General features: G+C 43.0%; 1 protein-coding gene across 1 annotated transcript; it reads right to left on the bottom strand.

Moving 5' to 3' along the window:
• Positions 1-2803: 2803 nt before the first annotated feature.
• On the bottom strand, positions 2804-11903 carry ATP6V1G1 (ATPase H+ transporting V1 subunit G1). Its single transcript, XM_040237526.1, has 3 exons — positions 11652-11903; positions 6937-7037; positions 2804-3609 (listed from the first exon to the last, which is right to left on the bottom strand). The coding sequence occupies exons 1-3, from the start codon at positions 11731-11733 to the stop codon at positions 3436-3438; spliced, it is 357 nt and encodes a 118-aa protein (XP_040093460.1). The 5' UTR covers positions 11734-11903; the 3' UTR covers positions 2804-3435.
• Positions 11904-16791: the final 4888 nt, after the last annotated feature.

Below are 16791 nucleotides of genomic sequence, written 5' to 3'. Positions count from 1 at the left end.
TACAACACGGTTTACTGAATATTTTAAACCCACTGTTCAGGCCTGCTACTCAAGAGGAAAAAGATGTCTTTCAAAATATTACTGCTCATTGATAATTCACATGGTCACTAGCTGGCATGGAGGAAGCTACTGGTAGTATTTGTAGCAGAGTTCACCAAATAACTACAGGTTGGTTATTTCTTAGCCTCCCTAGCAGGTTGGCTCCTGGGACTGACAGGCATAAATGAGCTGAAAACAACTGTTACATATTATTTCAGGACCAAAGCATAGAGCTGCCTGTTTGCTAACTTTTTTCTTCCCTTGTCTCAGGGATCATGGAAACCATGTGCTAAAATGATAGAGCCACGAAGTGGAAGTAATCTGGATCACTGTGTCACCATATGGAGGACAGCTGCCTGGTCCCCCAACCTGTATCAGTTATAAAAAATAAATCTTTGTTGTATTAAGCCATCAAGACTTCAGAGAACATCCAATTCATACCATTAAGAGCTATTACTCGACTTATAATCAAGGATGAAAAGCAAATTTTAGAAAATACTTGTTGAGTGCCTCCAATGTCCCAGGAATCATGTGGTACATTCAGTAATTCTGCTGGCGTTGTCAGCTGGGTGGTTTTGGCCCCCAGGGGACATCTGACAATGTCTGGAGGTATGTTTGGTCATATTACAGGTCAAGGACACTGCTGAACACCCCAATAGTTAAGTGTACTAAAAGTAACTCTCCCACAGCCGAGATCTTCTGAGATAGTCGCTATTAACCACCAGCGTACAACCACCAGTCATACACGCTCTGCATATGGAAATACAGGCGTGTTTAGCTTTTCATGCTCAATGAAAACCACAATGTCTTGAGGTTCATTCTACATCAGAACCAACATATCTGCCTGTTTTTGAGGCTGAAGAACCTACTAGATGCTAATCTCTCAAGTCACACCTCCAAAGGGAAATTTATTTTTGGTCACACCTCACAGCTGGCACGCGGGACCTTAGTCCCCTGACCAGGAATCAAAGCCACACCACCTGCATCAGAAGTGTGGGGTCTTAACTGCTGGACCTCCAAGGAAGTTCCCAAAGGGAAATTTTTAAAAATGTTACTCCCAGCCCCTCCCCCAGAGACCAGTTCCACTGCCTGGGAGAGGCCGGGGCGGGCACCATTTTGCTGGGTACAGTCAACATTGACAACCAAGAATGCCAAACAGTCTCTTGGCCTCCAGACCCCTTGGGGCTCTCTCCACCCGGAACATCTCCAATCTCCCTCCTTCTGTCCCCTCAACCACAAGCATTTAAACCTGCCACCACCTTCTTGAAACCACCTCCCCCATCAGCCACCGGGCACCCCTTTCCTCTCCCTTTACAGTCAAGTATTTTTCGGCTCACTTTACCTTCAGTTCTTCAGTCTCTTCAAGGTTCCTGTCCCTCAGTTCACTCACCAAGCTCTGTTCATGTCTGATCTTATGAGCCTAAAATACACCCCTTTTGCTTGCTATGTTAGTGACATTCAGCTGGTTAACTGGAAGGTTAAGAGTCAAGCAGTCAGGTAAGTACAACCCTAGAGATTCAGAGTGAAGATACTGGTGGACACCAAGTTGAAGATACTGGGTCTTAACTAGTCAACACACGACGTTCCTCCTTGGTAGTCCTCCAGTTTGGGAAATCTGTTATCTGCAGTTAGGTGGAGGCTTGGAGTTACTCTCCTTAACCATACCAGGAGTAAAGCCCTAACAAATCCAGGTACCGTTTGGGACACATTAGTTAGGGTCAGAGCAAAGCATCAAATAAGCAATCTGAGAATTCTGAGTTCAGAGGAGGTAAGTTGGAGATATAAATTTGGGTCTTCAATACAGATGATGTAAAGCCATGAAATGTAGATGGTCTCAACAAGGAAATGGATGTAGACAAATCCAAGAACAAGACTTCAGGAAAAAGGGAGGGATCAGCAAGAGACTGGAAAGCAAGGCAGCACACTGCTGCAAAATGGAGGCAGAGAAAATGGCTCGAGAAGGACAGTGACCCGTGACAATCAAGGTCAGGCAGGCAGAGGAGGGGGCCCCAGTCTGGTCAGCACTGCTCACCTGACAAGCAGTTACTGGAATGCTTGGACACTAAAAAACAGGAAAGCTCATATAGAAAGTTATTATGAGGAACTCTATAAAAAGGGACCAACGACTGGAGACGGAAGTGCCCAGAGAACAAACCATCCGTAGTAAACAAAAATAACACATTTTTAAAAGGTCATCTAATTCTCCTGTAGTTTCAGAATGATGTTCTTTCAATTGCTTCCACCTACCAGAAATTATCTTGCCCATCACAGACTTACCAGCTTATAGTGGGTTGGTGGTGGTGGTGCAGTCACCAAGTCGTGTCCGACTATTGTGACCCCATGGACTGCAGCCCACCAGGCTCCTCTGTCCAGGGGATTCTCCAGGCAAGAATACTGGACTGGGTTCCATTACCATCTCCGTTACAGCGGGCTGGGGGCATTTAATTCTTAAGTGCTAGTGTGAAGTTACCTTAGGTTCCACACTAAGCATTTAACCCTCCTGTAAGGAAATGTAAGGCTGCCCCAGGACAGGAGGCTCTCAAGAAAAAGCAAACTTCATACTTTCTAGTTGATTGCTATTTTTCAAAACAGCTGCTGGATGAAATCACCAGTGATTTCCTTCCTGCTAAGGTGCATACCATGAATATTTTCTCAATAAGCACGCAAATGTGTGTGTGATACATGTACTAATCTAACTTCCTTAGTGAAATTCTGCAGAACATCTGGGTCAAAGCACATTTTGCATTATCAAAGAGGATGCAGCTGAGAGGAGGAAAACGCACGACAGTCTTTACTTTTAAATGATTAGCAGTACAGTATCAATACACAAGTAGTAACGTGTAACAAGTTGAATTCTACCATCTAGCAAGTGTGAATAAGAAACTAAGAGCAGCCCAACACTAGGACCATTGTTCTAACCCTTAGTTGGAACGGACTATTTTAAGGCTGGCTGCTGTTTCACATGGGTTACAAATAACTATTTACTACTTTTTCATAGATAAAGCCCCTGACCTTCAAGAAAGATTTAGGGAAAAAAATGTTTTAATCCCTTTCTTTCTTAAGAAAATTGGGTTTTAAAAAACTATCTAAGAAAGAAAAAGTCAGTGTTGATAATATGCTGCTTGAGTGAAAAGGCATAGAAAACAGACAACATATATCCATTAAATTTCTAAGAAATATGAGATAAAAAGATACATATCTTTGGATAAGCTCCAAGCCTGTACAAAGAATCTACGTTGGCGATTCTGCAAAAAGTGAAGGGACCTACTATATAATATACAGAAATAATTTAATGCCTTTTCATAAGATATAACTCAAGCCTTGCTAAATGAAGCCTCATGTTCCATGAAGGCATTCAAAACGCCAATCCACGGAATAGGCACTTTTCTTCTGCCTCTATCCATTTATGCGGTAGTTCTCATGGATTTCTGGACGGATGTCGCAGACAAAGGCTAAGAGGTTATCCAAGACTTCATCCCTGTTCTGCCGGAAGTAGGTCTGAAGGATGGTCATCTTCTCCTGGGTGTCCTTCTCTACTTCAGTGCTGCAGCTACCATGGGATCCCAGAGCCTGGATTCAGGGAATGACAACAGAGGGAACATCAGGATGAACATTTAATAAGCAGCTTTCTGACTTTTAATAAGCAGCTTTCTGACCAACCCAGACAGCATGCTAAAAAATAGAGATATTACTTTGCCAACAAAGGTCCATCTAGTCAAACCTATGGTTTTTCCAATAGTCACGTACAGATGTGAGAGTTGGACTATAAAGAAAGCGGAGCACCTAAGAATTGATGCTTTTGAACTGTGGTATTGGAGAAGACTCTTGAGAGTCCCTTGGACTGCAAGGAGATCCAACTAGTCAATCCCAATGGAAAACAGTCCTGAATATTCATTGGAAGGACTGATGCTGAGGCTGAAACTCCAATACTTTGGCCACTTGATGTGAAGAACTGACTCACTGGAAAAGACCCTGATGCTGGCAAAGATTGAAGGCGGGAGGGGAAGGGGACAACAGAGGATGAGACGGTTGGATGGCATCACCGACTCAATGGACGAGTTTGAGCAAGCTCTGGGAGCTGTTGATGGACAGAGAAGCCTGGCATGCTGCAGTTCATGGGGTCACAAAGAGTCGGACACGACTGAGCGACTGAACTGACTGACTTCAGACTTTTGAAGAAACCCAGTTTCATCATGAATATAAATAATCAGCAGCAGGAAATGTAACACTGTGACCAAAGAGCATGTGAGAAGTCAGCGTTCCCAGAAGTTAGCATTCCTGGAAATCAGCGTTCCCACAATTTGTGGGAGCAGAAGCTGATACAGTCACTTAGGTGGCTGACTTTTCAACACTGAACAAAAGGTAAACAAACTGCACAGCACTTCCACTCCTGGGAAATTATCCCGGAGAGGGACACAGTCACATCTCTCTAGAGTCTAATGTGCAGCCTTAACCAGAGACTGGAATGAACCTGAAGACCCAACAACTGAGGCCTGGTGGTTAGTAGTATCTCCTAGTGTAGTTTTTAAAGGGAGAGATATGTGGTATTTAAAAAAAAAAAAAAACCTCTTAAAAAGTAACACTCAGTTCAGTTCAGTCACTCAGTTGTGTCCAATTCTTTGCGACCCCATGAACCACACCAAGCCAGGCCTCCCTGTCCATCACCAACTCCTGGAGCCCACCCAAATTCATGTCCATTGAGTCGGTGATGCCATCCAACCATCTCATCTTCTGTCGTCCCCTTCTCCTCCTGCCCTCAATCTTTCACAGCATCAGGGTCTTTTCCAATGAGTCAGCTCTTCACAAAAGGTGGCCAAAGTATTGGGAGTTTCAGCTTCAGCGTCAGTCCTTCCAATGAACACCCAGGACTGATCTCCTTTAGGATGGACTGGTTGGACCTCCTTGCAGTCCAAGGGACTCTCAAGAGTCTTCTGCAACACCACAGTTCAAAAGCATCAATTCTTCGGTGCTCAGCTTTCTTTACAGTCCAACTCTCACATCCATACATGCCTACTGGAAAAACCATAGCCTTGATTGGATGAACCTTTGTTGACAAAGTAATGTCTCTGCTTTTTAACACCAGGGAGATGGAATTTAGGAGGAATATACAGCTTTACTATGACTAGTTAATGTTTTAGCACTTCAGCAGTGGATTCACCAGTATTATGAACACATGACATCTGTTCATTTAAATATAAACATTCTAGAAGAATACACAAGAAACTATTAACAGTGGTTATCTCTGAGGACTGCAGGACTGCAGGTGAGGGGAACTATCCTCTCACTGTTGCTGTTTTATTGCTTGAAATTTTGGTGCACAGATGTCTTACCTCTTCAGTTTCTATTTACAATTTCACACAGAGTGATAGATAAACTTTCATTTACTGTCTTCTCATTGTTAACTGTTGCAGCTACTTTATCAGAATGTGACCCATCAGGTTCTTAAGGCATCACTTTTTTGTGCCTGACCCTTTCTAACACCTAAGCTGCTGTCACCTCATTACATATGTTAATTATATTCCTTCACTCAAAAAGGTTCAAGTGAACAAGCAGATAAGTCAAACCTAGGGCTCTTCATACTATCACTGTTCATACGGTAGGAATATCTTCGAGCATTTCATAATGGTTGGCTCAGCTGCTTACCCGTATTTTAAAAGTCCATAATCCTTACTTGGGGCGGGGGGGGAGCTGGAAAAATCCACTACCTCTATTCTATTCTAAAGTAGGTCAACTATACGGCAAGCCCCAGAAGTCGCAAAAGTGAAGCAGTTACAATGGAATACTGCTAAAAACTCAGATCTCATGCATGAGATCTCTATAAGCAAAGGCAGCATCAATGCAAAAATAGGAGAAGATGGCCACCCCTATTTCTACACTGTCTTGTGGGCAGGCTGACAATTTACACCACCAATTCATGAGTAAGAAACCCAGACCCATTTTAAGTTTAAATAGCAGTCAGTGCCCAGTGCAAAGATGAACGAAACTTTGGCTACTTACTAAGAGAGAGGCATGACCCTTTAATCGCTGGAGTTGGACCTGGGAGGGTGTGTACCTGGATCTGGTAGGCCACAATGTAGAACTCAAGAATGAAGCCCATAAAGGCAGAGACGGAAGTAGCCCTGAAGGCATTATTTAAGCTCATAGATCAAAATGGAACTCAGTCTTTACCTGGGTTTCCAATCATGTAGGCTGACAAATCCCACTTTGCTTAAACCAGCTTGAGCTGCTTTCTATTACCTGTATCCAGAAGTCCAGATGGAGGGTTTTCCCTCTATAAAGCCTCTTCCATCCTTTACCTTTTCCCGAATTTCCCCTGCTTCCTCTGTGCTTTCTGTGATCTGTTTTTGTACCATATTATATACATCACGTGCATCGTGGTCTAGCCTCTACTGGTAAGTTACTATCTATACTAAACTAAAGCAGAGCTCCATAGAATTCATGTTTATGACCATCGCAGTCCTCTTCAGTTGTCCATTTGTGTGACTTATGTTTTATTACTGAGTGTCCCTGACCACCAGACTCTAAGCTAAGGACCATGTCTATTTCTGTTCACAGCTGATCCTCTGCATCAGGCACACATTCACCGTTTAAAGATATTTAATATTATCTACATTTAATATATATTAAATCACATATATCTCCATAAAGTTATCTATATTTAATATCTAATTATATCTATTAATAATTTCATTATTTATCTAAGTGAAGACTAGAATTCAAATGTTAAAAACTAATCATCCTGAGGGATCCAGCCTAAGCATCCAATAACACAGTTTTCAAATTTTTACCAGCATCAGAATCACTGAGCTATGCTGACTATTTTGGGAGCCTAAGGGGAAAGGGAGAAGAACGAAGCCTCAGGAAACTAAGGCAATAATGAAAATTCACTGGACCCACCGCAGCTTCCTTGGCCTTGAACTCCTTCTCCCTCTGCAGGCGGTACTGTTCAATTTCAGCCTGGGCTTCTTCTTTGGCCTGCTTCAGCCTGCGGTTCTTTCCTGTTTTCAAAGGAAGTGGTTAAGAGACAAGCAGAAGAGGAAGCAGAGACTGAGATGGTAAATTCTAACCATAAACAGTGACAAAGGTTCAAGATACAGTCTCAAGAGACACGTGTAAGGAAGAGGGAGAAAGGGAATTGAGCTAACCAATAGTACAGGTTCCCACCTCCTGTACTTGACTAGACTGTACTTCACTGGGAAGTGACTCGATAAAAAGGACCACCTTCTATACTAACAGACAGTAAAAATTATGCAAAACACTTTGGAATGTGTCAGAATATTTTCTCAACCTCAACTACTAAGAATCAACATAAAATGGGCAACATAAGCCATCTGCGGAATTCTCTCCCTGAGAAGTAAAACACTTAAGTATGCTGCTGATTATAATCGGAGCTCAGCTAGCTTACCGAGGTGGCTAATATGCTCCCAAAGGATGTCAACCTAAACTGTAACTAATGAAACAGATGATGTAATATTGGAAACTAATATTCTTCTCAGATGTGGAGCACTGGACATAAGACTGTACAAGCATCTAAGTGAGGAAACACAGAGGCTCTGGTTTCTGGAAGAGCATAGTTTTTATGAAAATGGACCTCAAGATCAGTAAGTTTCTCTGTCCAAATTTCTCAGATACACAAATTGGGGGGTGGGGTGGGAGGTCCTAGGCAATCAATCTGAACAATTATTTAATTCAGAGTGAAAGACATTCTGCATCTTAAAAGCAAGCTGTTGGGAGGGCAGCCTAAGAGGGAGGCAATATATGTATACAACTAGCTGACTCATGCTGTTGTACAGCAGAAACCAACACAACATTGTAAAACAATTATCCTCCAATTAAAATTTTAAAAAGAATTAAAAAATAAAAGAAAACTTATAATTGACTGCATATCAACTGCCCAAATCCCACACAGTCCATGTAGATGAATGAAACTGAATTTAACCTTCCACCTCCTGATCGTGCCTGGGAAATCCCATGGACAGAGGGGCCTAGCAAACTACAGTCCATGGGGTTGCAAAGAGTCAAACACCACTTGGAGACTAAACAACAATAGCAATAACTCCTGAGTAACAACAGAATTTTGGACTGATGATAACCCCAGGACATTAATACTAAAGGAGGCTAGTCTAAAACAAACAAAAGGAGTATTTCTCTAGGTATGTATTTTCTCCAGTACTATTTACGGCCCACCACTTAGGGTCTGCTCCAGCTGACCTCTACCCCAATACTCCACATGCCAACCTCCTCATCAGCTATACATTCAAGGCCAACAAAGCCAAGGTTATTTCCCAAACCAACAAATTTTAACTTGGCCTGAATATTACACAGTAGCCCCACATTTTCACAATACCACTTGCAATCACTCCCAACTCCCATGGCTCCCCGAGTTAATTACTTAAGGTTAACCATTCTCTTGCTACTGTTGTTCAGGCACTCAGTCGCGTCTGACTCTTTGCAACTCCATGGACTGCAGCACACCAGGCTTCCCTGTCCTTCGCCATCTCCTGGAGTTTGCTCAAATTTGTGTTCATTGGATCAATGATGCCATCTACCATCTCATCCTCTGTCCTCTCCTTCTCCTCCTGCCTTCAAGCTTTCCTGGCATCAGGGTCTTTTCCAATGAGTCAGTTCTTCCCATCAAGTGGCCCAAGTATTGGAGCTTCAGCATCAGTCTTTCCAATGAGTAACAGGGTTAATTTCCTCTACGATTGACCGGTTTGATCTTCATGCTGTCCAAGCAACTCTCAAGAGTCTTCTCTAGCACCACAGTTCAAAGGCATCAATTTTTCGGCATTCAGCCTTCTTTATGGTCCAACTCTCACATCCATACATGACTACTGGAAAAACCACAGCTTTGACTAGACAAAGTAATCTCTGCTTTTTAATATGCTGTCTAGGTTTGTCATTGCTTTTCTTCCAAGGAGCAAGTGTCTTTTAAATTCATGAAAGCAGTCACTGACCACAGTGATTTTGGAGCCCAAGAAAATAAAAGTCTGTCACTGTTTCCATCGTTTTCCCATCTATTGGCCATGAAGTGATGGATCTGGAATCCATGATCTTAGTTTTTCGAATGCTGAGTTTTAAGTGAGCTTTTTCACTCTCCTCTTTCACCTTCATCAAGAGGCTCTTTAATTCCTGTTCACTTTCTGCCGTTAAGGGTGGTGTCATCTGCTTATCTGAGGTTATTGATATTTCTCCCAGCAATCTTGATTCCAGCTTGTGATTCATCCAGCCCAGCATTTCGCATGATATATTCACATGTAATTAAATAAGCAGGGTAACAATATACAGCCTCAATGTATCCCTTTCCCAATTTTGAACCAGTCTGTTGTCCCATTTCCAGTTCTAACTGTTGAAGATCCAGTTTTCCCCACAGCCAGTCCCTCCCATCAGGAAGCTTGCACAAGCCTCTTTTCCTCATCCATCAGAGGGCAGACAGAATGAAAACCACAGTCACAGAAAACCATTCTCTGCCTGTCAGCAAACATCTTCAAAATTCAATTCTGATTTGCTTCTCAGAAAACCAAAAAGTATTTGAGCAGGAAATAATTTAAGTCCGTTTGTTTGTTTTTGAGGGCCTTACATGTACCGGCCAGCATTGCTGTTTCACTCCAATGACACAATGATTTCATGAAAAACTGGGCTGGACCATTGTACTGCATCATGTACTGTCTTTCCAATTCCTAACTGGGTGTGTCAACCATGATTACAGATCAAGAAAGGCAATAACTTTTTCAAATTGTAGGTCTTAATAATTCTATTCCTAACTACTGCAAATCCTGAGATATATATTAGACATAAATTTAAATCTTTAACACAAATTCTTTCCATCATTACGTAACAGCTACTGGAGATATACAAGTCTCTGCACCAGGTCTGACAGGAAAAAGGAAGGTGTAAATCACAATCATACCCTACCCTATTGAGTGCCCTACCTCCAAGGCACTCAATCATTTTTAACCATATGCCAAGTAACTGTCCCTGCACTTTCCCCAAATATTCTCACACATTTCCCAACAGATACAACTTCTGTTGCTGATGCTCCATCATAAGACACACTCTGAGAAGTCATTCTGGAAATACTCATCAAGAGTATGATGAGAATACTCCATGAGGAACACAGAACTTTCCAGTCACCAGAGCAAGAACAGAAAATTTCTTCCTATCTCCAGCCCTCCTCAAAAAAAGCTCTTTCAATGAAATACAAAGTATCATATGACCCCTAACTGAGAAAGTACCAGAGCCAGGCTTGAGTACGGGTGAAGAGTGTAAATCTTATGATTGGGAAAAAAAAAAAAAAATCAAGACAATACTGAAATTACCAGTTTTTGGTATTTTTACCCCAGCTATGTTGTGTCCCAGGGTATGGTCATATCATTTTTCTCTGGGTCCCAACTTTCCCATGGGTAAAATAGGAATAGAAACATCTATCTCGCCAGATGGGAAACTGAATAAATAAAAGTTTAATTAGACACAGTTCCTGTTCTCCAGGAGCTTATCCTAGTAAGTGGGCCATATAAAGAAACAGGTTACTGCACTGTGAGGACAGAAATAGGCACTTGGGGAAGAGGTCTAACCTAGTCTGAGGGGTAAAGACCAAGTTAGGGCAAGTTTCCTGGAAGAACTATTACCTAAATTTTAAGATCTGAAGGAAGACTATGTGTTTGAGAATAAGGAGAGTAAAGTAGGAAAAGGCTTTTCCAATCAGGAACCAACTGTGCAAAGGCTTGAAGGTGATATAAACCAACGTGTCTTTGAGCAATACCTAAGAGATTAGAGAAGACAGACAGAGCCTGATTCAAAAGCACCTCCTACACCCTCTTAAGGAATTTAGGTTTTATTCTGCAGACACTCAAGGTCTGGTGACTATAGGAGGAAATCAGAGTGGCAACTGAGATATATGACTCTGACTACAGTGAGAAGAATGAATTGGAGAGGAGGAAGTCTCCCACTCAACAATTAGATTCGATCCTCCTATTAAGTTCTTTAGTAACCTCTCATTTCTCAACTCTAGCCCTCCTCTCACCCGCAATTAATCTACCCAATAGCTGCTTCTTTCACTGGGGCTTTGAAAACTGCAATAAGAAACCACAAATGAACAGCGTATTGCGTTTGGCACGTATTAAGGAATTAACGAACTAGGCTGCTACGGGCATCTCAGAAAACTTGGCGTCCGGAACTAAGATGCTGGCTGCAGGGATGGAGAAAAGTGAACAAATAATGCCTTGCCGAGTGACTAAACATGGCGAATGAGGGAGGGTCTGAGACGTGGCGAAGAGGACCGTTTCCAGGCTGGGTAACAGCGTAAACGATGGAGACAATAACTTCCGTTTGGACAGTCCATTTTATTCGCCTCCCAGGCCCTAAGAAGGTCGTCCCGATTATTGATTCCACACCCTCTCTACTAGTCCACATCGCAGCTCTCAGGCGACCTACAAGACTTCGAGAGGCTCGGATCTGGAGACCTGCGAGTCACACAAGCATCCCCGACTGTAACCATCCCCCTCCCCAGTCTGGTCCACAGTTTTTCGGTCCTAATCCACCTACCACCCCTCGCGGCCTAGCCGCAATCCCTGGCCTCGCGCCACGCCGGGCTGCCTCAACCCCAAACTCACGCTTGCGTGCCTCGGACACCTTCTCGGCGGCCCGTTTCTCCGCCTGGAGCAGCTGCTGGATGCCCTGCGACTGACTGGCCATGGCTATGGCGACGGCGCCGGCGGCGGCGACGACTCCGAGGCGGCAGACGGCGGCCTACCTCAGCCAAATCGCCCCCTCCGGTCAGCTGATCCAGACGCGCACGATCTGCGCTTGCGCCTGTAGCCCCGCCCACCGTCACGTGACCTCCGTCACGCCGCGTCAGCTGACTGTGCTGCGGGCCCTGCGACTCGGGGCGGGGCAAGAGGCGGGGAGGAGGTGGGAGAGTGGAGCGGCTTGACTGGGCCTGCGCAGCATCTGTCTTCGCGGTCTTCCTGTCTCAAGAGCAAGCTTCGGCCTGGCCTTCGTCTGGTTCTATCTTTGTGGTGGTTCTGTCACGTCGTCATTGCAGTAATCTCCCCCTTTCCTTTACAATAAACTTACATTGAGATCCAGAGAAGAAGGGCCAGGTCAAATCATTTTCTCTTATTCTGCACACTGCTCTACTCCTTCCCGTTTCTGAAACTTTCCTTGGCCCTCAGAATATATTAGGAGGCAGGTTAAACTTCTTACCCGGGATCTTGGGTTGGAATCTGAATTGGGATAGGGAGACGAGAGTCAAGTGTGCCACTAATCCGTGTGGTTTGAAGAGAGATGCGTTCCCTCTCTGAAGCTGAGTTCAGGAAAGGATTGGAGTGTTTTCTGTAAATATTTGATGAAGGCGTGCTGCAAACCTAGACCGCGTTTGTACTGAGGCTACTGAGGAGAGCGAGACACAAGGTGCCTGGTGGAGTGTCCAGATGATGGACAAAAACAGAGTAGGTCAACTAAATAGAAAATTACACACTGTGGTAAAGTAATGAAGGAACAACATAGGTTGTTCTGAGAAGGAGTAAGAAGAGGGAGTTAATGAGGTGTCTGAAGATGCTTCCAAAGAAGTGACATTTAAAATGAGATCAGAAGAATGAGAAGCTAGCCAGCAGAGAAAAGTGGGGATGGTGCGGGTGGAGGGTGATTAAAGAAAAAGACCCACATATGTGGATTTGCAAGGAACAACAAAGACATCTCCCACCACAAATAGGGAGATAGGAAGCCAGGGGTTGAGTTTATGATATGACAGTGTCCTGAATGCTTGACAACTCCTTATGGTAAATTAGAAGTAGTGTTATTAACCCCATTTTGTTATTGACCAACCTGCAGTTCAGGGAGGTTAAGTAAATCGCCCAAAGGCAAACCCCTGTTAACTGTCTGGTGGGGTGTTTGAGGGTTATCCCAGATGCCACGAATGGTAAAGAATCTGCCTGCCATTGCAGGAGATCTAAGAGATGTGGGTTCGATTCTTGGGTGGAGAAGATCCCTTGGAGAAGGAAATGGTAACCCACTCCAGTATTCTTGCTGATAAAATCCCATGGAAAAAGGAATCTGGTGGGCTACAGTCTATGGGGTCTCAAAGACTCAGACATGACTGAGGACAAGGGTGTTTGAATCTACCAGGTCTACCAAGTGGGACATGTGACCCATTGTGCCCTTCTATGAGAATGTTATGGGCTGTAGGAAAGACCAGGTGATGCACCAAGAACATAAGACTTATGTCAAAACTTTTAGATAAAAGTATCTCTTTACTTCAGAAGGAGCTGAATTCCTACCTCATAACAGTTTCATGTGATAAGTTTCAGTTCAGTCACTCAGTTGTGCTTAACTCTTTGAGACCCCATGGACTGCAGAACACCAGGCTTCCCTGTCCATCACCAACTCCCAGAGCCTACACAAACTCATGTCCATCAAGTCGATGATGCCATCAAACCATCTCATCCTCTGTCATCCCCTTCTCCTCCCGCCTTCAGTCTTTCCCAGCATCAGGGTCTTTTCCAATGAGTCAGTTCTTTGCATCAGGTGGCCGAAGTATTGGAGCTTGAGCTTCAGCATCAGTCCTTCCAATGAATATTCAGGACTGATCTCCTTTCAGTTCAGACGCTCAGTTGTATCCCACTCTTTGCAACCCCATGGATTGCAGCACACCAGGCCTCCCTGTCCATCACCAACTCCCGGAGTTCAATCAGACTCATGTCCATTGAGTCAGTGATGCCATCCAGCCATCTCATCCTCTGTCATCCCCTTCTCCTCCTGCCCCCAATCACTCCCAGCATCAGAGTCTTTTCCAATGAGTCAACTCTTCGTGTGAGGTGGCCAAAGTACTGGAGTTTCAGCTTTAGCATCATTCCTTCCAAAGAAATCCCGGGGCTGATCTCCTTCAGAATGGACTGGTTGGATCTCCTTGTAGTCCAAGGGACTCTCAAGAGACTTCTCCAACACCACAGTTCAAAAGCCTCAATTCTTCGGTGCTCAGCTTTGTTCACAGTCCAACTCTCACATCCATACATGACCACAGGAAAAACCATAACCTTGACTAGATGGACCTTTGTTGGCAAAGTAATGTCTCTGCTTTTCAATATGCTGTCTAGGTTGGTCATAGCTTTTCTTCCAAGGAGTAAGCGTCTTTTAATTTCATGGCTGCAGTCACCATCTGCAGTGATTTTGGAGCCCCCAAAAATAAAGTCTGCCACTGTTTCCACTGTTTCCCCATCTATTTGCCATGAAGTGATGGAACCAGATGCCATGATCTTTGTTTTCTGAATGTTGAGCTTTAAGCCAACTTTTTCACTCTCCACTTTCACTTTCATCAAGAGGCTTTTTAGTTCCTCTTCACTTTCTGCCACAAGGGTGGTGTCATCTGCATGTCTGAGGTTATTGATATTTCTCCCGGCAATCTTGATTCCAGCTTGTGCTCCTTCCAGCCCAGTGTTTCTCATGATGTACACTGCATATAAGTTAAATAAGCAGGGTGACAATTACAGCCTTGATGTACTCCTTTTCCTATTTGGAACCAGTCTGTTGTTCCATGTCCAGTTCTAACTGTTGCTTCCTGACCTGCATATAGGTTTCTCAAGAGGCAGGTCAGGTGGTCTGGTATTCCCATCTCTTTCAGAATTTTCCACAGTTTATTCTGGTCCACACAGTCAAAGGTGGACTGGTTTGATCTCCTTGCAGTCCAAGGAACTCTCAAGAGTCTTCTCCAACACTACAGTTCAAAAGCATCAGTTCTTCAGTGCTCAGCTTTCTTTATGGTCCAACTCTCACATCCATACATGACCACTGGAAAAAACATAGCTTTGACTAGACGGACCTTTGTTGGCAAAGTAATGTCTCTGCTTTTTAATATGCTGTCTAGGTTGGTCATAGCTTTTCTTCCAAGGAGCAAGCATCTTTTAATTTCATGACTGCAATCACCATCTGCAGTGATTTTGGAGCAGTGATAAGTTTAGAAGGGTAGAATTAAAAGAGCTGGAGATACATATCAGTCAGTTCAGTCGCTCAGTCGTGTATATATATATATATATATATATATCTCCCAAACAATAATGCAGGAAGGCTCATGCACTCTAATGTTTATAGCAGCATTATTTACCATTGCCACGTGTGGAAACAGCCTCAATGCCCACCACCAGATGAATGGATAAAGAAGATGTCTTTTATGTATGCAAGGAAATACTACTCAGCCATAAAAAAGAATGAAATCTTGCTGTTGGCAGTAACTTGGGTGGACTTGGAAAGCATTGTGCTTTAGTGAAATAAATCATAGGGGAAAAGACAAATCCTGTATGGTATTGTATGTGGAATCTAGAATATACAACAAACTAGCAAAAATAACAAAAAAGAAAGAAAAAGACTCTCAGATATAGAGAAAAGACCTGGGGTCAAGGTAGGGGTAGGGAATGAAGAGGCACAAACTACAATGTATAAAATAAATAATTATAAGGATATATTATACAACATAGGGAATATAGCTAATACTTTATAATAACTAAATCTAGTATAACCTTTAAAAATTGTTGAATCACTCTGTTGTATAACTGAAACTTATATAATATTGTATATGAACTGTATCTCAATTAAAAATTAAAATAAATATAAATAATAGATAATAGTAGCCCCAAAGTGGAAACAACTCCAATGCCCATCATCTGATGAGTGGATAACAGAATATGTCATTTCCTGACAATGAGCATTATTTGGTCATTAAAAGGAATGTGGTAATTGTAAATGGTCTAGGATGAGTGGACCTTGGTAACATCATGCTAAGTGATAGAAACTAGATACAAAATACCGCATATTGTAAGTTGCATTTATATGAAATGTTCAAATTAGACAAACCTATAGAGATAGTGAGTAGTTTGTGGTGTTGCAGACACAGAAAATTTCCTCTAACCTTTCAAGTTCTTCTGAGAATTAAATTGACATGAGAGAAATTAACAGGAGAAAATCAAACAAAGCTTAATACACATAAAATAGAGAGATACAAAGAGACAGTAATTCACCAAAGTGTTTGAAATCTCACCTTAATCACTATCGTCAGCTGAAAACAATAGAGGATATTACTGGTAGGGGTTTGGGGCTTTCAAGAAGGAAGGCAATTAACATAAGATGGAAGAGCAAATGTTTGGTGAATAAATGTTTGCTGGGCCATGCAGGGTCAATGGGACTTAGAGTGGACTCCAGTCTCTAAGAATCTCCCCATTACACTTAGCCCATATTCTTTGCAGACATCTCTGGGGATAGCTCTACTACTGTAAGAGGCCTTCTGTCTAAATTCTTCAGGCAGTTAAGGGAAAGGTCAGCGGTTCCTCCTGTGTCTTTTTTGGGCCTTGACTGTTTTCGGTTCAAAATAGTCTGCATGCTAAAGAGACATTTTGGGGTGGCAAGTTTTGCCTCCCTACATTACCACCCTTGAAGCCTCTTTTAAGAAGTCCAGGACTTCACTAGCAGTCCAGTGGTTAAGGATCTGTGCTTCCACTGCAGAGAGCGCCGGTTCAATCCTAGGTCTGGGAACTAAGACCCCAGATGCCGTGTGGTGTGGCAAAAAAAGAAAAGTGTCGCAGTCCAGAAGCTGAGTTGGTAGAGATTGTTCCATCTCATTAAGCCAGTTCCTTTAGTCTTGACACTAGGTCAGTGCAGGTAAGTTCATTTCACGAGGCAGTGATGCGGGTGGGTTATCCAAGTTAGGTTTATAAAGTGTTAGCAATACATTTCTATGGAGACAAAAGACAAAGAAAGATAAATGAT

Source organism: Oryx dammah, unplaced genomic scaffold, assembly GCF_014754425.2.
Source record: "Oryx dammah isolate SB20612 unplaced genomic scaffold, SCBI_Odam_1.1 HiC_scaffold_1, whole genome shotgun sequence".
Lineage (NCBI taxonomy): Eukaryota > Metazoa > Chordata > Mammalia > Artiodactyla > Bovidae > Oryx > Oryx dammah.
Note: the sequence above shows the minus strand (reverse complement) of the source record. Positions and strands in the feature narration are given on the sequence as shown.

Bases quoted from the DNA above. Each gene is read 5' to 3' on its own strand.
- ATP6V1G1 (XM_040237526.1), bottom strand. From the start codon at position 11,733: ATGGCCAGTCAGTCGCAGGGCATCCAGCAGCTGCTCCAGGCGGAGAAA. The intron at 7,038-11,651 runs GTGAGTTTGGGG...CTTTGAAAACAG, and splicing joins GGTGTCCGAGGCACGCAAGC to GAAAGAACCGCAGGCTGAAG. The intron at 3,610-6,936 runs GTGGGTCCAGTG...CCCTGAATCCAG, and splicing joins TCAAGGCCAAGGAAGCTGCG to GCTCTGGGATCCCATGGTAG.